We start from the raw sequence: 23,242 nt of genomic DNA, 5'->3' as shown, positions 1-23,242 counted from the left end.
CATCGAATACAGGATTTCCACACCCCATATGCATGACTGCATTTCTTGGCATTGAATCTCAGCTGCCATATCTTCGACCAGTCTTCCAGCTTCCTTAAACCCCGTCTCATTCTCTCCACTCCTTCTGGCGTGTGCACTCTGTTGCAAATCTTAGTATCATCGGCAAAGAGACACACCTTACCTTCTATCCCGTACGCGATGTCGTTCACAAAGATATTGAACAGGACCGGTCCCAACACCGACCCCTTGCGGCACTCCACTCATCACCGCTCTCTCTTTAGAGTAAGTTCCATTTACCATTACACATTGTCTTCTATCCTTCAACCAGTTTGCTATCCAGGCCACCACCTTGACACTCACTCCCAAGCTTCTCGTTTTATTCACAAGCCTCCTGTGCGGGACCACAGCTTTGCTAAAATCCAAGTAGATGACGACATTGAGAGCTCTTCCTCGATCCAATTCCTTAGTCACCCAATCAAAAAAGTCAATCAGATTCATCTGACAGGACCTTCCTTTGGTGAAACCATGCTGCTTCTGGTCCATCAATTCTGCTGCTTGTAGATAGTTCACTATTTTTTCCTTCAGCAGCGACTCCAATACTTTTCCCACCACCGAGGTGAGGCTAACCAGCCTGTAGTTTCCAGCCTCCTCTCTGCTCCCACTCTTGTGAAGCAGAACCACCATCACTCTTCTCCAATCACTCGGCACCACTCCCGTTTCCAGGGATCTATTGAACAGGTCACGCAGCGGAGCCGCCAGCACATCTCTGAGCTCCCTCAGTATCCTGGGATGAACCTCATCAGGCCCCATGGCTTTGTCCACTTTCAGTTTTCCTAGCTCTTCCCATAAATTCTCTTCCGTAAATGGAGTTTCATCCATTCCACTCCCCTCCAGTTTCTTGTTAATTAGCGACGGTCCTTCTCCGGGTCTTCTTTAGTGAACACCGAACTGAAGTATTCATTTAATATTTCTGCCATTTCTTCATCTGTCTCCACCCATTGATCATTTTCACCTTTCAATTTCAGTATACCACTTTGGACTTTTCTCCTTTCACTGATGTATCTGAAAAATGTTTTGTCACCTCGCTTTACCTCTTTGGCAATCCTTTCTTCCACTTGACTTTTCGCTTTCTTGATTACTTTCTTTGTCTCCCTCAGTTCCACCAGATATTCTTCCTTGTGATCCTTCCTTTGGGATCCATTATATTTCTTAAACACTGTTCTTTTATTTTATCAGTCACCTCCTTTGTGAACCAGATAGGTTTAATTCTTTTCTTGCTTTTCTTTATTTTTCTAGCATATATATTAGTCACTTTGGTAATTGCTCCTTTTAGTTTGGCCCACTGTTCCACATCTCTCGTTTTCTCCCAGCCTTCTAAGTTCTTCCTCCAGGTACTTCCCCATTTCAACAAAGTCCATGTTTTTGAAACACAAAACCCGGGTCTTCGTGCGACTTCTCCATATCCTATTAGTGATATGAAACCATACCATTTGATGATCACTGGTGCTGAGGTGGGCGCCCACCCAGACATTAGAGACATTATCTTCATTAGTGAGCACTAAATAGAGTATAGCTCCCTCCCTCGTAGGCTCCATTACCATTTGTTTGAACAGAGCCCCTTGCAGGGCATCTATTATCTCTCTACTGCTGTTAGATTCTGCAGAAGGGATTCTCCAGTCTACATCCGGCAGATTAAAATCGCCAACAATCACCACTTCTCCCTTCTTCCCCATCTTTTGGATGTCTTCAACCAGATCTCTGTCCAGTACTTCTATTTGATTTGGAGGTCTGTAAACCACTCCAATAAAAACGGATGCCCCATTATCCTTTTTTAGGATGGCCCATAAAGCTTCTTCTTTGCCCCATCCTCCTTGCAGCTCGGATGCTGGGATAGTTTTTGACATAAAGAGCCACTTCTCCCCCTTTTCTGTCCTCTCTGTCCTTCCTTAATAAGTTATATCCTGGTATGGCCATATCCCAATCATGTGAATCTATGAACCACATCTCCGTGACAGCAACAACGTCCAAGTTCACCTCCACCATTAGGGCTTGCAGATCTGGAATTTTATTGCCCAAACTACGAGCATTTGTGCTCATAGCTTTCCAGCTATCCTGGTACAGGTTACTGCTTTTCCTGGACTCACTTTGTGACTTATTTAGCTGACTTTTGTTATCTACTTCGCCCTTTTTCATTGCATTTGTATTTGTATTTGGGGGGTGACATTCTAATGTCCTACTGTCACCTCCGTCATCTAGTTTAAATGCCTTATGACATAGGATTTAAATTTCTCTCTTAGGATCTTTTTTCCCTCCACAGACAGATGTAAGCCATCTTTGACAAAGAGCTTTTTTCTGTTCCATACACAGCCCCAGTCCCCAATATATCCAAAGCATTTTTCTTTACGTCAGGATTTGAGCCATACATTGAAGTTATCAATATGGCTTAGCCTCTCCTTCCCTTTTCCATGAACAGGTAACACTTCTGAAAAGGTAATGGTTGTCGCCATATGACTAATCTGCTTCACTAGAGACTGGAGATCTCTCTGTACCGCTTGGATGCTGTTACTAGCAAGGTCGTTGGTTCCCAGATGGATGATAATATCATCTTTGGAGTCTTTGCTTTCTTCTTTGATCATTTTGACTATCTGCCGGCAGATGATCCTGGAAGGCATTTAACAGTAGGGTTTCCCTCTAGAAGAGCTCCCAAATTAGTGCCTCTGATGACAGAGTCACCCAGCACAATGAGCTTTTTTCTTTGGTTATTGATTGTATTTTGGAATTTCTGTATGCATTGGGTTTCTTCTCTCTTTTCAGATACCACATCAATCACTTTCACCAGAGCTTTATCCTTATGTGATACAGATAAGGCGTTTTGTACTTGCGTCACTTGATTGTGTGTTTCCGCATCACCGGTCTTACTCTACCAGAGCCCACAGTAATCCTGTTGATTTTGGGGTTCCTGTAAGTGGGGGGAGGGAGACATGTGGATTGCACAATAGTGTAGAATGGGTGACTGTGGGTCACAGGACTTATCCTATCTGAGCCCACTGTAAACCTCTTTTTCCTTGAGTTTGGTTTTTTTTGCGGTAATGAGGAATTAATTTTGGAATACTGTGAAGTGGATGAAACTTTCTTTACTGCAGCTAATTCAGCTTTAACCAGCTCCTTTTTGAGGGAAGAGATTTCTGAACAAATGGGGTAAGCCTTAAGTTTCCAGATGATTTCCCTCAATGTAAAGGCTCCACAATAGTTGCATTGGATAGTCCTCATTTTGGTAAATTTGATGGATAACACCTGAAGAATTACCAAATTTCCAACCTATATTGTTGCCAATTATGTATTCAGGCAGACTATATCATAAAACCAACCCCTGGGGGGAGTGGGTAGAGGGGCAGGGAGGGCGTTAAACAGTTAACCCTTGGGTCAAGGTTGTTCTCAGGACCCTGTATCTGCTATTGAGTTTGAAAAGACCCTCCCCCAGATTGGCTTACTAATGGGCCGATACAGTACAGTGCGCTCCAACGGAGCGCACTGTACTGTATCGGCTCCAACGGAGCGCACTGTTAACCCGCCATTGGACGCGCGTTTTCCCTTACCCCTTATTCAGTAAGGGACCGAAAACGCGCGTCCAATCCCCCGAACCTAATAGTGCCCGCAACATGCAAATGCATGTTGATGGCCCTATTAGGTATTCCCGCGCGTTTCAGAAAACAAAATGTGCACATTTTGCTTCCAGAAATTAGCGCCTACCTTAATTTCTTCAGGCACCGGGAAAGTGCACAGAAAAGCAGTAAAAACTGCTTTTCTGTGCACCCTCCGACTTAATATCATGGTGATATTAAGTTGGAGGTCCCGAAACTTTCCAAAAGTAAAAAAAATAAATAAATTTGAAGTCTGCCCGCAGCTGTCGGGTTGAAAACCGGACGCTCAATTTTGCCAGCGTCCGATTTCTGAGCCCGGGGCTGTCAGCGGGCTCGAGAACCGACGCCGGAAAAATTGAGCGTCTGCTGTCAAACCCGCTGACAGCCGCCGCTCCGGTCCAAAAGGAGGTGCTAGGGACACGCAGGGCCTAATTAGCATACTGAATCGCGCGCACAGGAGAGTTTGCCCGCTCTCCTGCAGACTTTACTGAATCGGCCCGTAAGTTAAACTTTTTTCGTAGCTGGACACAAGAATCTTTAGTGCTTCCTGTCTCCTGGTTGAGCACAGCCCACAAAGGATCTGATTGACCCCTGCTGGCTCTATGAGTCAGCAGCCCCCAAGCTAGTTACAGCAAGACTCTTTCTGGAATTTTTTGTCTTTTGCTTTAAATGAACCCACAGCAAATTTATGCCCCAATATTAATATCTAGACAAAGATTATTAGTGACAGCTAACTTAAATAAAGAGAGATTTTAGTGAAGCAGTATCTAATTAAATCTAGAGGGTTTTTTGTTTGTTTTTTCTTGAATCTTAAATAAACCCACAGCAAATTAATACACAATGTCAATATCTAGAAAGACAGAGAGATTATAATGAAAGCACAGGCAGCAATATATTATTCACAGAAGCCCTCTAAAATAATTATAAATTAATAAACAGTTTTTCCTTAGCTGGACACTGGAACAGTCAGTCTCCTGGCTGATCCGCCTGATCCAAACAGGCCCTTGATGCAGGAGGCTGTGCAAGTGCACGAGACGTAAGAGGCCGTCTGTCGCCAGAGTAATCAAGTCTGCGTATCAGGGGCACCTTGGCCACTCCGGGGCCACGAGGACTACGTCACCCAGATGTATTTCTATGTGGCGCAAGAACTTGCCGAGTAACAGCCATGGAGGGAAGACATAGTGGAGGACATCCGACGGCCAAGAGAGCACCAGGGCATCCACCCCCTCTGCTTCCATCTCCCTGTGCCGGCTGAAAACCCGTGGGGCTTTGGCATTGCAAAATGTCACTATCAGATCCATGCATGGGGTGCCCCACCATTGGCAAATGAGATAAAACACTCCGTCTGAGAGTTCCCACTCTCCGGGATCCAGCTGATGCCGACTCAAGTAGTCCACTTGAATGTTGTCTGACCCAATGATGTGAGATGCTGCCAATCTGTCCAGGTGAAGTTCTGCCCAGGCGATTAAGGCCCAGGCCTCCTGAGCCATTGCCCGACTCTTGATGCCTCCTTGGCGATTTACATAGGCCACCGTCGTCGCATTGTCTGACAGTACTCTTACTGGCTGCTCCCAAAGAAGAGGACACCAATCCAAAAATCCACAGATGGGGGTAACTAAACCAAGTAACATCAAACAACCCACATCAAATATTGCAGGTGGTACACCAGGTTATATGCTGGGAGTGTAGAAAAATTTCTCTGTCTCCATCTGCTGGAAGGGAGGCAAAACCCAGGAGTCTGGACCGATCTGGGTATGTTCAGGGAAACAGCATTTCCCATTCATTCTTCATCAGAGCTAAGAGATTAGGAAAAACTCTGTGAGCTCAGCATTCATTAAGGGAAAGGAAAAAAAAAAACCAATACAAACACTTACCAAAAACTTGCTGACCCTCAGGCCAAGCTCCTTCAGTGGAGATGCCACGCTCTTATCGGCTTTTACTTTTTCTGCTGAATTTGCACTAAAGAGAGATAAAAAGGTTTACCATTTTTTAACTGATCTAAAGGCACAGAATAAGCAAGTTTGCTTACCATAAACGGTGTTTCCGTAGATAGCAGGATGAATTAGCCTGGCTGTCTGGGAGCATCTCGCGACCGGTCAGTAGGCAGCGTTTTCTCAGTTAGTACAGAGTTTTGAACTCTGTAGGGCTGTGCGGTGAGCTTCCTGTGCGATTGCCTTGTTACTTCAGTCTCTTGTAGCCAAGCGAGATGTACGTGGAAATGTTTTTTGGTAGAATCTGTAGACTGTCTAGGGAGGTGGGAAGGGATCGCATGGCTAATTCATCCTGCTATCCTCGGAAATACTGTTTACGGTAAGCAAGCTTGCTTTTTCCCGTCGATAGCAAGCCTGAATTAGCCATGCTGTCTTGGAGTCCCAAGCTCCCGGGTTGTGTCCATATAGTAAGTTTTTATGATTTGAGAACACTACCCTTCAATAAAGGTAGACAGTCTTATTCTGTATTTAGGGTTGACAGAACTGCCGAACCCAGAGCTGCATCGGAAGATGTTTGCTGTCCGATACAGTAGTGAGATGTGAAAGTATGAAGAGAAGACAAAGTTGCCGCTTTGCAGATGTCCAGTAGCGGAACTTTTCTTAAATGCGCAACAGATGCTGCTGTTGCTCGTATCTGGTGTGCTTTTTATTTGTTGCTCAAAACAATAGAACATTTACTGTAGCAGAATTCAATGCATTGGGATAGCCAACTAGCAATGGTTCTTTTGGAGACAGGCTGGTTTGGATTATTAGGGTTAAAAGAGAGGAACATTTGAGATGGTCTTCCTTGAGATGGAGTCCTTTGTTTGTAATAAGCTAATGCTCTTTTACAGTCTAAAGAGTGCAGAAGCTTGGCTCTGTTATTATGATGAGGTTTAGGTTTGAAGATTGGCAATGTAATTGACTGGTTTATGTGGAAAGTCGATACTACTTTAGGAAGGAAAGTAGGATAAGGCCGAAGAGTGACCTTATCATGGTAAAATTCTAAATAAGGAGAATAGTGAACCAAGGCTTGTAGTTCACTTACTCTCCGTGCTGATGTGACAGCCACTAGAAATACCGTTTCCATGTGAGGTATTTAATGTGGCATGAATCTAATGGCTCGAAAGGAGGCAGCATTAACTTATTCAAGGACTATATTGAGATTCCATGGTATAGGCGGCTTTGACACCGGCGGCCGTAGACATAGCATGCCCCGCATGAATCTGGAGATCAGCGGATGGTTGGAAATGAGAAGTCCATTATAAGAGTGGTGGAAAGCTGCAATAGCGCTAACATGCACACGAACGGAAGCCAACGCTAGACCAGCAAGGTAGAGTGTATGGAGATACTCTAGAAGTTGCGTGGCTGTTGATGAGAACAGATCTAGTTGTCACAGTTTGCACCATTCCGTGTAACAATGCCACTTTCCTGCATAGTTACGTCTGGTTGAAGGTTTCCTGAATGCAATGAGAATGTCTTTAAGTTGAGATGGCAGACCCAGGTGGCTTAATAAATGCCTTTCAACCTCCAAGCTGTCAGGTGGAGGGAACGATGCATTGGATGGAGGGACCCCCCCTTCCTGAGTTAACAGACGTGGATGGTTCTCCAGTGGAAATGGTGAATGGAGAGCCGCATGAGATACGGATACCAGGGCTGCCTTGGCCATGCTGGAGCTATGAGGATCATATTCGCTGTGTCTCTGATGCATTTCTGAATTGTCCTTGATATTAACGGAATGGGAGGGTAAGCATAGAGCAAGCCCTCCGTCCATGGGATGAGAAAGGCATCCGGAGCATGACTAAGTTTGCTCGGGTAAATGGAGCAAAATGCTTGTGTTTGACTGTTGTTCTCTGTGGCAAAGAGATCTATTATCGGGTTGCCCCAGCGTTGAAAAATCCTTGTTGCTACTTCTGGCTTCAAAGTCCATTCGTGTGGATGAAATATTCTGCTGAGGCGATCCGCCGTGACGTTGTCTAAACCCGGAAGGTAAGTGGCTTGCATTGAAACTTTGTTTGCTATTGCCCACGTCAGTATTCGAAGTGTTTCCCCACAGAGGATCCATGAACTTGACTCTCCTTCCTTGTTTATGTAGAACATGGCGACTTGGTTGTCTGTGTATACCATGAGATGCTTGCCCCAAACTTGAGGGGAGAATGTATGAAGCGCTTTCCAGATGGCTCGAAGTTCCAGGAGGTTGATCTGTTCTGTGCTCTCTTGAGGAGACCAGAGACCCTGAGTCTTTAGCTTGCTCAGATGGGCTCCCCAGCCACTCCTGGATGCATCCATTGTGAGCGTTGGTTGATGGGAAGCTAACCGGAAAGGTGCTCCCGAGGTCAGGTTGTTGGTGTTTTTTTCCACCATTGAATATCGATGCGCATTTGAGTCGTAAGTTGTATCCTGGTTGAGAAGGGTTGAAAGTATTGAGACCATTGATTCTTTAGGACCCATTGTAGGCGGCGCATGTGTAGTCTGGTGTATGGAAATACATGGATAGCTGCCGCCATGTGACCCAGTAACTGGAGGACTTGACGTGCCAAAGTAACGTATATATATTTCACTAGATATTTCACTTAAGAGCAGTGTTAGAGCTGCATCTAACATTAATAGTGGGGGGTGGAAGGGAAATAGAACCAAAAGGTTACTAAGAGCCAAGAGTAACATAAGTATGAGGAAAAAAAAAAAGTGCGAAACTTGCTGGGCAGACTGGATGGGCCATTTGGTCTTCTTCTGCCATCATTTCTATGTTTCTATATATGATCGGTTGCATAGACGTCGAGCTAGTGAGGATAGCGTTTGAATCCTGTCCTGCGGAAGGTACGTTCTCTGTTGTGTTGTATCGATGAGCGCTCCAAAGAACTTGTAGTGTTTGGGTCGGTTGCAGGTTGGACTTCTCGTAATTTATTATGAAGCCCAATGTCTGAAAGCAACTGATTGTTTGGAACGTGTGATTCCGTAGAGTAGCCTGATCCGAGGCTACTAAAAGCCAGTCGTCCAGATAGGGAAATGTCTGGATCGACAGTTGTCTGAGGTGAGCCACCACCACCACTAAACATTTTGTGAACACTCTTGGGGCCGAAGATAGGCCAAAGGGTAGAACTTTGTATCGATAGTGGCTATTCTGAGCTTGAAAGCAAAGGTATTGCCAGGAAGAAGGGTGCATGGGTATATGGGAGTATGCATCCTTCAAGTCTATGGAACATAGCCAGTCGTTGGGATGTAGAAGGGAAAGAATAGTCTTTACAGACATCATCTTGAATTTTTCTTTCTGAATGTGTTTGTTGAGATTCCGTAGGTCTAAAATGGGTTGAAAACTTCCAGACTTTTTTGGGTTGAGGAAATAATGGGAGTAGAATCCCCGATTTTCCTGTGATATTGGAATTCTTTGAATGGATTTTTGGCTTTGTAGATTTTGTAACTGTTCCTGAAGGTACAAGTGAGTGGGTTGATGTATTCCGGGGGAGGGAATATGAGGGAGGCATGGGAGTGCTACAAAATTTATCTGGTAGCCTTCCCTTATGATGTTCAGCACCCATGAATCTTAGGTAATTGCCTCCCAATTGGCATAGAATAGCAGGAGGCGACCTCCTATGTATGGTGGTGGAGGTGGCTCGGGATAGCTCAAAAAGATGAAGTCTGTTTTTGAGGGGGTGCTGGCTTTTGTGGTCGTTGTTGACGAGGTCGTCCATGGGATTGATGAGTCTGAGATTGGTATCTCTGGTGGGAATAATTTTGCGTTCGATAAGCATTGTATGGTTTATAGGGTGCCCTTGAGTAGGATTTCTTCCTGAATGAAGGGTAAAATTTTCTGGAAGAGGTATTGGGGTCCGTAGAAGTGAGTGACAATACCGCTGTACTCTGTTCTTTAAGAAGGGTAACTGTTTCCGCAAACTTCTCACCAAAAAGATTGTCTCCTAGACATGGTATGTCCGCTAACTTATCGTGGACGTCCTCTCTTATAGTGCTCGCTCTCAACCATACCATTCGTCTTGCCGCTATAGCTGTAGCCAAAGATCTTGTGGAAGACTCAAACGACTCATAAACAGACCGATGTAGATGACGAAGTCCTTCTTCCATGTCTGTAAATGGCTGTGGAAGAGTATTATCAGAGGCTAAACATATGGGACGTAATCTCTGAAGACATTCAAATAAATACTGGATTACGTAAACCTGATGGTGTTGAATTTTTGTTGGTAACATGGACAAATGGTATACTTTACGGCCAAAGTCATCCATGGACTTATGGTCCTTCCCTGGTGGTGAATTGGCATGAAGTTTTGACCTTTTTGCCTTTGATAGTGCAGATTCCACTACTATTGAGTTGTGTGGCAATTGTGTGACATCATAAATTGTTGAATTACGCATACGGTACTTGAAGTCTGTTTTCCTTGATGTAGCTGTGCTGGTAAAAGGTTTCTCCCACGTTTTACGAAGGACTGTCTCCAGTACTGTATGTGGTGGTAGAGCTGTTGGCTCTGGAGGCATTTAGAATATTTTCAGTATTCCAAGAACCTCCGTCCTAGGATCAGGAATCTTTCCCGTCTCTATATTTAAAAAAGAGCCTACTTTCTCGATGAACTTTGCATAGGACAAGTCTTCGGGAGGAGAATAAGGTTCCGGGAGACCTACTGGAGGGTCAGATGGAAAACCTGTAGATGAACCAGGAGACGATGGCCATGGCGAGTCTGGAGAGTCCGGTTGATCAGCAATTGGAGATGGTGCTGACGGCTGAGAGGGAAGGAGTGGAGTTGGTGAAGGCTGAGAAGATGCAAGTAAAGGCTGAGGATGTACCGTGTTGAGATCGTGAAGAAAAGTATTTAATGCCTGCAAAATCTGTAACATCGCTTTAGATGCGAGAGGTAGAGCAGGTCCTGAAAAAGGAGCTGGTCCTGAAGGCATTGCTGCTATGAGCGAGTCTTGAGGAGGGGATTGTGGTCTACTAAGGGAAGACCCATGAGAATCAGAATCTTTCCTAGAGGTGTCGGAGTCATGGTCAGAGACTAGTTCCAGATGCTGGTGAGAATCTGTGTCACTAGGTTTTGAAGATGTTAAATGTTTCATTTTTTGTGACTTTTTAAGACATTCCTGACTTAGCAGTATAGGCTGCGTCAAGGCTGGTGTCCTGTGCGTTGGAATTCGAGGATGACTCGATAGCTTCGCACGTTTTAAACCATGAAGCTCTGCTGCATTGCGTGGCATAGATGCTGTACGCTTAGATGCACCTTTGTGCACTGAGCGGTGCGCTGATGTGTTGTGCGCGTCACTGTGTGCCGATGCATCGTGTGCGCAATTGTGCGCCGATGTTTTGTGCGCATAGCCGCGTGTTAATATTATGTGCGTGGAGCCATGCACCGATACATCGTGCACCGACTTGTGCGCCGATGAGTTATGCGCCGGGCTAAGCACCGAAGCTCCGTGCGCGCATCCTGGCGCCGACACGCCGTCCAGCTTCGGCCGATTTGATTTTTTATGACCCGATTTCTTCAGTGTCGATAAGCGGGATCGAGTGGGTTCAGTAAACTGAAACCCAAGTGGCTCATGAGGGGATTTCTGTGAAAGAGGAGTTGCAGCCTCAACTCCCTTCACTGGCCTTGGTGGATTGACCGACCTGCCAGAGGTACCCTCTAGCAATGCAGACCTTTTTGATGGAGTCTTCTTCGGTCTCTTCGACGGTCCCGGCGAAGACTCTGTTGACGATACCTTTAGACGCGCAATTTTTTCTACGCGCTTCCTTTGGGCTCTGGGAGACATACGAGCACATGAGACTTGGTTGTGTTCAGGTCCCAGGCAAATATAGCAGTAATTAGGTCCATCTGTAACAAGGCAATCGCGCGGGAAGCTCACCGTGCAGCCGTACAGAAAACTCCGCCTACTGACCGGTCGCAAGACGCTCCCAGACAGCATGGCTAATTCAGCCCTGCTATCGACGGGAAAAAACTAATTCTAGCAGAAATATTCATACCAGTGCTTAGAGAGCCACAACTCAATATAATTTTCAGGGAAATCAAAATATGCAAAATAAACCTATTCTTCCTCCCCCACCTTTGTGTACATTCAGGTCTGTTTTTCTTATAATTATACCTGGCAGGTCGATAGTACGACAATCCCTCAAGAAGTCGCTCCCAATGTTTGTTCAACTCCTCCTCAATCTGTGCCTTTAAAAAGCGCAATAAGCAATTAATAAAACTTTCATAAGTTGTGGCGTTACTGTGAAACATTTTAAATACTGAAATCCATCCTTAATATCACTGAGTGAAACAATGAGTTAAAAAGTAAAGATACTATTTATTTGAAAATGAGCTCCTCTCAGCAGGGTTTACAAGTACATAGACAATTCTGTGAACAAGAGATGGCCAAATGAAAGCAGGATCTTGTACCCCATCACACATAAGTCAGTACGATCTCTGTCACATGTTTTTTTAGGAGTTGGGCTGAAAGGAGACAAGTCACTTAGCTAAATAAACCATTTGGTACCTGAATGTAATCCGCTTTGAAGTGCTGAAAAAAGTGCAAAAGCGGAAGATAAAATAATCTAAATTAAATAAATAAATAAGGCACTAATAAAGACATACTGTGGAGAACTATTATTTAAAAATTTTGACTTCTTTTTTAGAATAAATTCAAATGCACTGTATACAATCTATTTAAACATAGCAGGGATTGAATTTGGCAGTAACCCAAAGCCACAATGCTTTTGGGTAAGGCCATCACCATAGCTGACCAGTAGTACGAGCCTACTTTCTGTACTTACAGAATCATGCTACATGTAAACATGGCTGTAATGTCAGCAGCACACTACTTCATAAACCCAGGACAGGACAAGATGAGGGATAGGTGTAGTACAGAGGAGAGGAGACTACAGGGTTAAAAGAGAAGCACTATGAGGGTGACAAAAATGCCTCCCTCATGGAGCCTGGAGATCCCCTTTGCAATTCCCACTGGTGTGTACCCATGTACATACCCCCTTATGTTCTTGGGTACAGAAGAACATAAGAATTGTCATGCTGGGTTGACCAAGGCCATGGAGCCCAGCATTCTGTCTCTGATCGTAGCTAGTCTAGGTCACAAGTACCTGGCAGATCCCAGAAAGTAGATCTAATACTCCTGGAGAAATTCTGCGCAAAAAAAAACTTAAAATTCTGCAAAATTCTGCATTCTTTATATTGGTTAAAATAACACAATATACATGACAGTAAGTAATTAATTTAAAATGTAATACAGATAAAAAGGTATTACTTAAAGGTGCAGAGTTTTAAATATTTTGAGCAGAATTTCCCTAGAAGTTCACTGTCTCTTCCACCCTCTCTCCCTACTTCCCTGGCCAGTCTCCTTTCACTTTGCCCTCTTAGGCCCCAACTCCTCCACCTGCCACTCTCTCTCCCCTCCTCCTCTAAGCTCAATCCCTTCCACTCTCTCTTTACTCCCAGAATTTGACCCCTCTCTCAATACTGCCCTTCACACAAGGCTCCCTCTGACCCTCTCCCTAATGCACATACCCCCTTCATACAGACTCCTCACACTCTCTCTCTCTCACACACACACACACACACACACACCCCCTCAATATAGGCTCCCTACTCTCTCTGATGCACACACCCTCATACAGGCTCCCTCTCTTATACACATACCCACACAAGCTACCTTTCTTTCTCACACATACAACCTCAGACAAGACTATTTATCTCTCTCACACAGCCCTGCACACTGGCTCCCTCTCTCGCTCATCCCCCTACACATAGGCTCCCTTTCTCTCACACACCCCTCTCTTCACAAAGGCTCTTTCTTACACATACACACCCCCTTACACAGGCTCCCACTCTCACAAACAAGAACCCTCACATACACACACAAATCCTTTTTCACACACACCAGCTTCCAATCTCTCTCACATATACACACTCCTTCACAATCTCTTCAGAAAAGCTTCCTCTCTCTGGCACCCACACCCATGCACCCTCACAAATGTTCTCTCACCCCCCACCCCCCACTCCCCCCCGGCTTGCAGTCTTACACACACACTCTCCCTCTCTCTCACACCGAGGCCTGTTCCATCTTCGCTGCGAGGACTGCCTCCACTAGCAGCACACCTAGGCCTGCTTCATCTTCGCCGCAAGCGGGACAGCCTCCACTCGCTGCACATTGGGGCCTGCTCCTTCTTCGCTGCTATCAGAGGCCATCCCGCTCACGGCAAAAATGAAGCAGGCTCAGGTATGCCATGAGCGGGACAGCCTCCGCTCATGGTGAAGAAGCAGGCCCAGTTGTGCCATGAGTGAAGGCCGCCCTGCTTGCAGCACGCCGGGCCTAACAAAGAATTCTGCACTCCACAGCAGTGCAGAATTCCCACAGGACTAATCTAATTCCTGTTACTCAGTCCCAGGGATAGTAATAGCTTTCTTTAGTCTATCTGGCTAATAACGTTGTATGGACTTTTCCTCTAGGAGCTCGTATAAACCTCTTTTAAACCCTGCTATGCTAGTTGCCCTGATCACATCCTCTGGCAACAGATTCCATAGCTTAACAGTGCGCAGAGTGAAAAAGTACTTTCTACGATTTGTTCTGAATCTGCTGGTGGTTAGTTTCATGGAGTGTCCCCTTGTTTTAGTAGTATTTGAAAGAGTAAATAACTGTCATTTACCCATTCCAGCCCATTCATGATTTTATAACTCTTGAAAACTGTTTTATTAAAACTCATGGTTTGTTGTTAAGTGTTTTTTCTTACATGCCTATGTGGAACCTTCTGACCTTTTGTTGTGTCTGGCTTTTACTGTTATAATAGCGTGCTTCAGGGCTGATCTCTCTGCCAGATCCTTGCACAATTCCTTTTGCTTCTAGAGATGGCATTATGATAGATTTGGAATACAGTATGATCTCAGCTCTACTCAGTTCCCTGGAGGCTGGGTCAGAATTGGGAGAGTCTTAAACCTTGTTTCCTGTATCAAGTAAACCTTCACAGCATGGCATCCACTTACTGGTTCTATTAAGGCTGATCTTCCCAGAAGAATGGTCCACAGCTCCTGACTGCTCCTGGAAACAGAAAGTCCATTCTATTTACCTTTCAGTATACAGCCACATGCAAAATACCCCCAAGGGACAAAATCAATTAAGAGAAGAAACTACCATATGTGAGATCTCCAAAACACACCTGGAAAGCAGTGATCCTCACTGAGTTTGAGGCAGCTAGATCCAGCCATTCCAAAACTACAAAATGAGGGGACACATACAAAGCATAAAGAAAAATTGGTTCTTACCTGCTAATTTTCGTTCTTGTAGTACCACGGATCAGTCCAGACTCCTGGGTTTATTCATCCCTGCCAGCAGATGGAGACATAGAAAAGCCTCACTGACACTGTTTGATAAGCCCTGGTGCCACCTGCAGTATATCAGAATTAATCTGTACCCAAGCCAAAAACATTATGTGCCAAAAACTTGATAAAAACTTGTAAAAAACTTGTAATAAAAACTCGGTAAGTTATGAACAAACTAAGAACAGAAGTATGCTGAAAGGAATATAGCTGAGCGTAAGACTCTCCCCCTGCAACCCGGGTAAGTTCTGGACTGATCCATGGTACTACAGGAACGAAAATTAGCAGATAAGAACCAAATTTTCCTTTCCCTGTATGTACCCAGATCAGTCCAGACTCCTGGGATGTACCAACGCTTCCTAGAGAGGGTGGGACCTTGAGAGCCCCGCTCGCAAGACACTTTCACCAAAAGACCGGGAGCTCGAATCTCCCAAATCCAATTGGTAATGCCTCACAAAAGTATGCAGCGACTTCCAAGTCGCCACCCTGCAAATCTCCTGCGGAGACACCAACTGAGCCTCCGCCCATGAAGCCGCCTGAACCTGAGTCGAGTGGGCCCGCAAACCCTCAGGAACCTGACGGCCCTTAATAATATACGCTGACCCAATAGCCTCCTTAAGCCACCTCGCAATGGTTGCCTTGGAGGCATGGGCACCTTTCTTTGATCCAGAAAACAAAAAGATGACCTGACCTCCTGAAACCATTAGTAACCTTGAGATATCGAAGCAAGGCCCTGCGGATATCCAAAGCTTAAGCTCTCAAACTTGCAGCACAGAAGCATCCAATTCTGGGAAAGCTGGGAGCTCGATAGTCTGATTAACATGATAGGCAGAGACCACCTTTGGGACAAAGGAAGGAACCGAACGCAACGTGACTCCAGAATCTGATATTTGAAGGAAAGGGTCCCTGCACGACAAAGCCTGCAATTCAGAAATCCTCCTGGCGGAACAGATGGCCACTAAGAAAACGACCTTGAGAGTCGCTCTCCAAATTGGCTCAAATGGAGCGTCACACAATACTCGCAGAACTAGATTAAGGTTCCAGGGAGGACAAATCTTTCGCACCGGAGGATGCAAATTCTTAACTCCCTGAAGGAACCTCTGCACATCAGGATGGGAAGACAAGGTGTAACCCTCAACCTTCCCTTGCAAGCAGGCTAGAGCCGCTACCTGTACCCTAAGAGAATTAAAAGCAAGGCCTTTAGCTAAACCCTCTTGAAGGAAAGAAAATATGTGAGATATTGAAGCCCGAACCACCTATAACCCTCGGTCTGTACACCAAACCTCAAAAACTTTCCAAACCCAAACATACGAGAGGGAGGTAGACTTCCGCCTAGCCTGTAAAAGCATAGCGATCACCGGCTCTGGGTATCCCCTCCGCCTCAAGTGACGCCTCTCAAAAGCCAAGCCACTAGACAAAAGCAATCTGCCTGGTCGGAAAATATGGGTCCCTGACGGAGAAGACCCGGAAGATGACTGAGGCACAGCGAACCGTCCACAGCTAGATTGACGAGATCTGCGAACCACGGTCGACGCAGCCACTCCGAGGCTACCAACACCACATTCCCCGGATGCTTCTCTATGCGGCGCAACACCTTGCCCACTAGAGGGCACGGAGGGAAAACAGAGCAGGATCCCCCGAGGCCAGGGCACTACCAGAGCGTCGACCCCCTCAGCCCCGTACTCCCTCCTGTGGCTGAAAAAAGGAAGAGCTTTCGCATTGAGCCGAGTCGCCATCATGAGGTCAACCTCACCGCTTTCGGATGAGCTGCATTGCTGATTCCGTCAATTCCCACTCACCTGGATCTAAGCTCTTGCAACTGAGAAAATCGACCTGGACGTTGTCGGCACCCGCGATATGAAATGCAGCTAACTGAATCAAGTACAGTTCCGCCCAGAGAAACAGCTCCTGAGCTTCAAGGGCCACCTCCTGACTCTTGGTGCCACCCTGACGATTGATGTAAGCTACAGTCATTGCATTGTCCGACAGAACCCTTACCGATCGACCCTGAACAAGAGGGAAGAAGGCCCAAAGTGCCAACCGCACTGCCCTGGTCACAAGGCTTCTACTGCCGGCCAAGTGCCCTGGGCTGTCTGCCGCTCGCAGACCGCCCCTCCCCCCAACCAGAGAGAGACTGGCATCGGTAGTGAGAACCACCCAATCCGGAACTTGGAGACTAACACCATGCTGCAGATTAGATAACTGTAGCCACCACAAGAGGCTGCTCCGTGCCTACGCATCCAGCAAGACCGGTAAATGAAAAGCCTGTGACAGAGGATGCCATCTCTCCAACAGAGCCCTCTGAAGCGGACGCATATGCGCGAAGGCCCATGGCAGCAATTCCAGCGTTGAGGCCAACAACCCCAGAACCTGAAAAAAATTTCAGGCTCGGGGCATCCTCAACGACAATAAGCGGCGAACTTGTGATTGTAACTTGATCATTCTCTCCTCCGTGAGAAACACTTTGCCCTGCCTCATGTCAAAACGAGCCCCAAGGTAGTCGAGTGTCTGAGATGGCTCCAAGTGAATCTTCGCCCGATTGACCAACCAGCCAAGAGACTCTAGTAGACGAATAACTTTCTATACTGAAGAGCGGCAGCCATCTAACAATTTCTTCCGAATCAGCCAATCATCGAGATAAGGGTGCACCAGCACTCCCTCACGCCGAAGAGCTGCCGCCACCACCACCATCACCTTGGTGAACGTGCGAGGAGCCTTGGCCAGCCCAAAAGGGAGAGCCTGGAACTGGAAATGCTGACCCAGCACTGCGAACCTCAGGAAGCACTGATGATCCTGACGAACAGGGATATGTAGATACACCTCCGGCAGATCCAGGGAAGCCAGAAACTCCCGAGTGCGCACTGCTGCAATCGCTGAACGTAAAGTCTCCATGCGAAACCACAGGATCTTTAAAGACGCATTGACTAGCTTGAGGTCCAGAATGGGGCGAAATGTGCCCTCTTTCTTCAGCACCACAAAGTAGATGGAGTAACGACCCTGCCCCGCTCATACGGAGGAACTAGGATTACCGCCCCCAACTCATGCAACCTGCGCAAAGTCTCCTGAATTGCGCGACGCTGCGCTAAAAACCCGCAGGGGGAGAGCAAGAACAGGTCGCAAACGGGACGTCCAAACTCTAACACATAACAGTCTCTTATCAACATGAGGACCCACTGATCCTGCGTAACCTTGGTCCACTCCCGTAAAACCCTGCTAGATGGCCCCCTATATAGGGAATGGCGGAGTGAAGCGGCCTCGCTTCATTGGGAGGACTTGACCCCAGTAGCTCCCCCACCCGTGGGAGCCGTGAAAGGCCTCCGGCCGCCCCGAAAGGACTGACCTCAATTCGAGCCTAGAGGTTGAAAAGGCTTCTGCGACACCACGGGACCTCTAAAAGGACGAGATCTTCTGCCGTCCCGAAAACGCAACTGGGACTGAAAAGCCTGCCGATTCCGAGGCTTGTCCTCCAGCAACTTGTGCACCTTCGTTTCACTCAACTGCTTCATCAGCTATTCCAACTGCTCCCCAAACAACAGACGACCCTTGAAGGGCAAGGGACCAAACTAGGCTTTAGAAGACACATTCGCAGACCAATGATGGAGCCACAGCAAACGTCTGGCCGCTACAGTGGAACTCATAATCCGAGATAGCGAACGCACCAAATCATAGAAAGCATCTGCTACGTATGCGACCAACGCCTCCATGCGATATGCATTAGACGCCTCAGCCCCTGTTGCGTTTGCCCGTCCTGAAAACTCTGAACCCAGCGCAGACATGCTCTTTGCATAAAGCTGGAGCAAATGGCGGCCCGCAGTCCCAAGACCACCCTCTCAAAAATCTGTTTGAGATGAAGCTCCAGCTAGTGATCCTGAACATCCTTAAGGGCCGCGGCTCCCACAACCGGAATAGTGGTCTTCTTAGTGACCGCGGAAACTGCCGCATCAACCTGCGGAAGCGCAAAAAGCTCCAAAGCTTTCTCCGGCAAGGGGTAGAGTTTCGATATTGCTCTACCCACCCTTAACCCGGAGTCTGGGGAATCCCACTCACACTCTACCAATTGCCATACCAACCTATGATAAGAAAAAGTGGGAGGAGGAGCCCTGAGGCTATCTAAGACAGGATCCGCCCCCATCTATCTCCGGAACCTCCTGAGGAGCTTTCAACCCCAGCTCATCGAGAACTTGAGAGAGCAGAGGTTCCAACTCCTCCCTCTGGAACAAGCGGAGAATTCTGGGGTCATCAGCCTCCGGAACCGAAGGGGTCCCCATGTCATCTCCATGATCCAAGTCCGGTGGCCCCTGATCGTGGACGAGCGATGCAGACACTGCTGCTGCCCCCCTGGAGGGACCTTAAGTCCTCTGCCATCCCGCCCGGGCAAACGCGGGACCCGCAAGTCTCGCGACTGATTAGACCCAGACGCAGCACCCAGAGGCTGAAGGCACGGATCCCGAGCTGACAAAGGCAACCGTGGGCACCCCAGACCTTCCTGCTGAGCCACATAGGCTTGATGAAGCAAAAGGATAAAATCATGGAAGAAGGGGCACAAACCCGAAGGCAAGGCCGGAACCTGCTCTTCCCCAGGCTCCTGAGGCAAGGTGACCTGCCTATTAGGCCCCCCCCCCCCCCAGAGACCCCCTGCTCCTCTAGGGGACTTGGATGGACTGGGGAGAGCCGCAGAGGGAGATCCCCCTCCCACTCCAAACACAGCGGTGCGAGTGAATCCACCGCCAAAATGGCCACCGCTCCCGCCACAAGGGAGCTGGCAGCCCAGAGCAATCAGCTACAGCTAAAATTGGCCCGATCGCAGCAGCCGCGCGCCTCTCCAACCTCTGTCGTTTTGCGACCCCCGGGAGGAGGGAGGGCCCTTTCCCCCTCGAAACGCATGAAGAACACAGGCTAGCCTGACTAAGATGCGCCAGGACTGCACCACATGGGCGGCAAGCCGAGCCGCGAACCATTCCCCCCCCCAAGGTAAAAGAAAAAGAAATGAAAAAACAAAACCGGCACGACAAAGCAACCTTACCCCAGAACCTTACCACTCAGCTGTCTTTTTTTTTTATGGTTTTTTTTTGGGGGGGGGGGGGGGGTTAAACTTTACTAAAAAAATAGCAGGGGAGTTCCTCTCCTAAAACTGAAAGGAGCTGTCCAGCTCAGTTCAGCCACAAGCCAAGCGAGGAAAGAAACTAATTTTAAAAACCCTGAAGAAGAAAAAAGGAGCTGAAAGCCGCTAGACCGGCATCGTGAGGGGAGGGTTCTGGACCACCAGATTTACACCCCATGGAATTTGGACCTCAGCTGGTCCACCTCAACCGAACAGGGAACGGTTCCCTAGGGCAGCGATTCTCAACCGGTGTGTAGCCAAGCACCGGCAGGTGTGTTGCGTCTCCCAGTGTCCCATTGCCCCGCTGTACTTTCCTTCTCCCTTTTTCCAGCCCCCGCACAGGTCAATCGGAAGCCTCCTCCCTTTTATCTGCCAGTGGAAGAAGAAGGAAGGGAGGAAGCCTTTGATTGGCCGGTGCAGCAGGAAGAAGGGGCATCGCATAGTCTGGGGGTGGGGTGGGAGGAATGTCAGTATCGAACTCAGACAAAGCAAGGCTGCCACAGGAGCTCATCCCCGTGGCAGTGAAGAGGAAGACCCGTCCCTGACCAAGCAAGGCCGCCACGGGAGCTCATCCCCGGGGCGGCGAAAAAGAAGGCCCGCCGGAGTAAAGCTGCAGCGGAACTGGAGCCCATCCCTGCAGTGAAGGAAGAAGAGGTTTTTGGTGAGAGCTGGTGTGTGTGTGTGGGTGTGAATGGGTGCCTGGGTGAGAGCTGGTGTGTGTGTGGGTGTGAATGGGTGCCTGGGTGAGAGCTGGTGTGTGTGTGTGTGTGGGTGTGAATGGGTGCCTGGGTGAGAGCTGGTATGTGTGGGTGTGAATGAAAGCCTGGGTGAGAGCTGGTGTGAATGGGTGCGAGATCATGTGTGTGTGATTGAGAGCTTGTATATAAGAGCATGTGTGTGAGAGAGACAGAGACTGGTCGTGGGAAGTGATGGCTTTCTGTGTATGTAAGAGAGACAGAGACTGCTGCCATTTTAATTACTGGGCATGATGCGATGCCTGCTGTTTTTAAATATTTTATTGATATTTGGACACGTTTTATGTGTAAAACCTTTTATTAAACAGAATCAACATGGGAACAGAAAAGTAACCGGAAATGTCTTTTCTTATACATCCCGGTATAATTGTATACAATTTTCAACCCTTTTCAACATCTACCTTCTCCCGCTCTGCCATCTACTCACCAATCTAAAGCTCACTCATTTCCTCTATGCGGACGACGTGCAAATTCTCATCCCGATCACAGAATCGTTACACAAAACTATGACGCATTGGAACAACTGCCTGCATTCGAACAATCAGCTGCTCTCCAGCCTCAACTTAGTCCTTAACAACAACAAGAAGGAGATCCTAATCATCACACAAGATGACAACAACTGGCTTCTCAACCTGTCTGGCACCCCCCTATCAGCCATCCCAAAATTAAATCAATCTCCTTATGTGAGAGATCTAGGAGTCACCCTTGACAACCAGCTAAATTTAAAAAAATTTGTAAACACCACCACCAAGGATTATTTCTACAAACTGCAAGTCCTTAGAAAACTCAAACCATTACTTCAACAATTTCCGCATGGTACTACAATCCATCATACTATCTAAAATTGACTATTGCAACTCCCTCCTGCTTGGGCTCCCTACCAACGCCATTAAACCACTCCAGATGGTTCAGAATTCCGCAGCCAGAATTCTCACCAACACCAACAAAAGAGATCACATAACCCCCATCCTTAAGAACCTCCACTGGTTGCCCATTAAACACAGGATCCTTTTTAAAGTTCTAACAACTATCCATAAAGCCTTGTACAACATCTCCCCGCTCTACCTAAGCTCCCAACTGTGTCCACATACATCATCCAGACCTATCAGAGGAGCATACAAAGGCACACTCTAAGCCCCCCCAGCAAAATCTTCCCTAAGGAAACGCGCCCTATCTACAGCAGGCCCGACACAGTGGAACGCGCTCCCTCCAGACATCAGACAAGAACCTTGCCACTCGACTTTCAGAAAGAAACTCAAAACTTGGCTGTTCTGCCAAGCTTATCCAGGAACATAAGCCCTTATTCCTATTCTTGGCCTTTCTGCCAGATTTATCCAAGAACCTAAGACCTCTCGCTCCACATCCTGCCTTCTCTTTTCTCCATATATCATTTAAGATTGTTCTGGGCACTATGTACCCTACTAGTATTCTATACTGCCAATCACTGTTGCTTACTCTTACAAGCTGCAATTGGCCCTTCTCCCCATTCTTTGTACTGATTACTTGTTATAGTTATCTGTTTATTTGTTGAATTGTTTAGTTGTTTACCGGTTTCGGGACCATTCCATAACTTAACTAGAATAGTCTCCCTTATCCCAGTTTGTATTCCTTGTTCCTTGTACCGCCTTCGAGCGAAGTTCTTTTGCTTTTTTCAATGTTTCACTGTAAACCGATGTGATTTGTATGTTCATACAGGAACACCGGTATATAAAAATTAAAAATAAATAAATAAATACATTTATTGGATAATGAACACTGGTCCTCCCCTATTCCTCCCCCCCCCCATCCCCAATAATTTTTAATTGTTGGATGTTCAGCAGCTGTTTTGTAACATTTTTAGTATAGCTTTACAATTATTTCTGTGTGGGGCTCTATAGCAGCTTGGCTTTTTCTGTTTTCCAAATAGGAGGTGTATTAGTGTTTAGGGCCTGGTTTAATAGTTGTATTTCTTTGATAGGGTTATTACTGTTTGAGTGAGTTCCATAATGCAGGTGTAACTTTGTGCGGGTTAGTTTGTGTGCATTATTGCAGATCCTGGGACTATGTTAGGTGCTATATTTCTCTTTCCATTTCTCCAGGTTTGCACTGCATGCAGAGTGGCTTTTTTGGTTTTCCATTCCAGTTTGTCTCCATATTTATCATTTGTGGTCTTTCTGTACTTGAACGTCAGTTGTGTGTGTGTGTGACCGAGGTGAGGTATTTTACTAGCATGTAGGCATTTGTATCAATCTTATTTGTTGTGTTTTCTCAATAGGATATGCATTAAGGAAGGCTATTGTGCCTGGAAGTAAAGGGAGTTTGTTTTGCTTTTACTGAGATGACATCAAAACCAGAATATCTTTTTTGTATGGCGAGTTGTACAGGGTAATGCCCTAGATCTGCTCTGCACTCATTGCTGGGGGTTGAGGGGATTCCTGTAGATGCAGAATGCATGTTACATTTAGCCCCGTGATGGTCACATGTTCAGTGTGTC

General features: G+C 46.8%; 1 protein-coding gene across 6 annotated transcripts in view; it reads right to left on the bottom strand.

The window, feature by feature from the left end:
* Positions 1–23,242, bottom strand: part of NUP188 (nucleoporin 188) — a 370,052-nt gene that overhangs the window by 320,298 nt on the left and 26,512 nt on the right. For all 6 annotated transcript variants that reach the window (XM_029612592.1, XM_029612589.1, XM_029612591.1 and 3 more), the window contains exons 2-4: positions 14,581–14,635; positions 11,693–11,766; positions 5,516–5,600 (exon numbers count right to left, since the gene is read on the bottom strand). In XM_029612592.1, coding sequence (XP_029468452.1) covers positions 5,516–5,600; positions 11,693–11,766; positions 14,581–14,635 — 214 coding nt within the window. The remainder of the gene's footprint in view (positions 1–5,515; positions 5,601–11,692; positions 11,767–14,580; positions 14,636–23,242) is intronic.

This window comes from Rhinatrema bivittatum, chromosome 8 (genome assembly GCF_901001135.1).
Source record: "Rhinatrema bivittatum chromosome 8, aRhiBiv1.1, whole genome shotgun sequence".
In the NCBI taxonomy this organism is placed as follows: domain Eukaryota; kingdom Metazoa; phylum Chordata; class Amphibia; order Gymnophiona; family Rhinatrematidae; genus Rhinatrema; species Rhinatrema bivittatum.
Note: the sequence above shows the minus strand (reverse complement) of the source record. Positions and strands in the feature narration are given on the sequence as shown.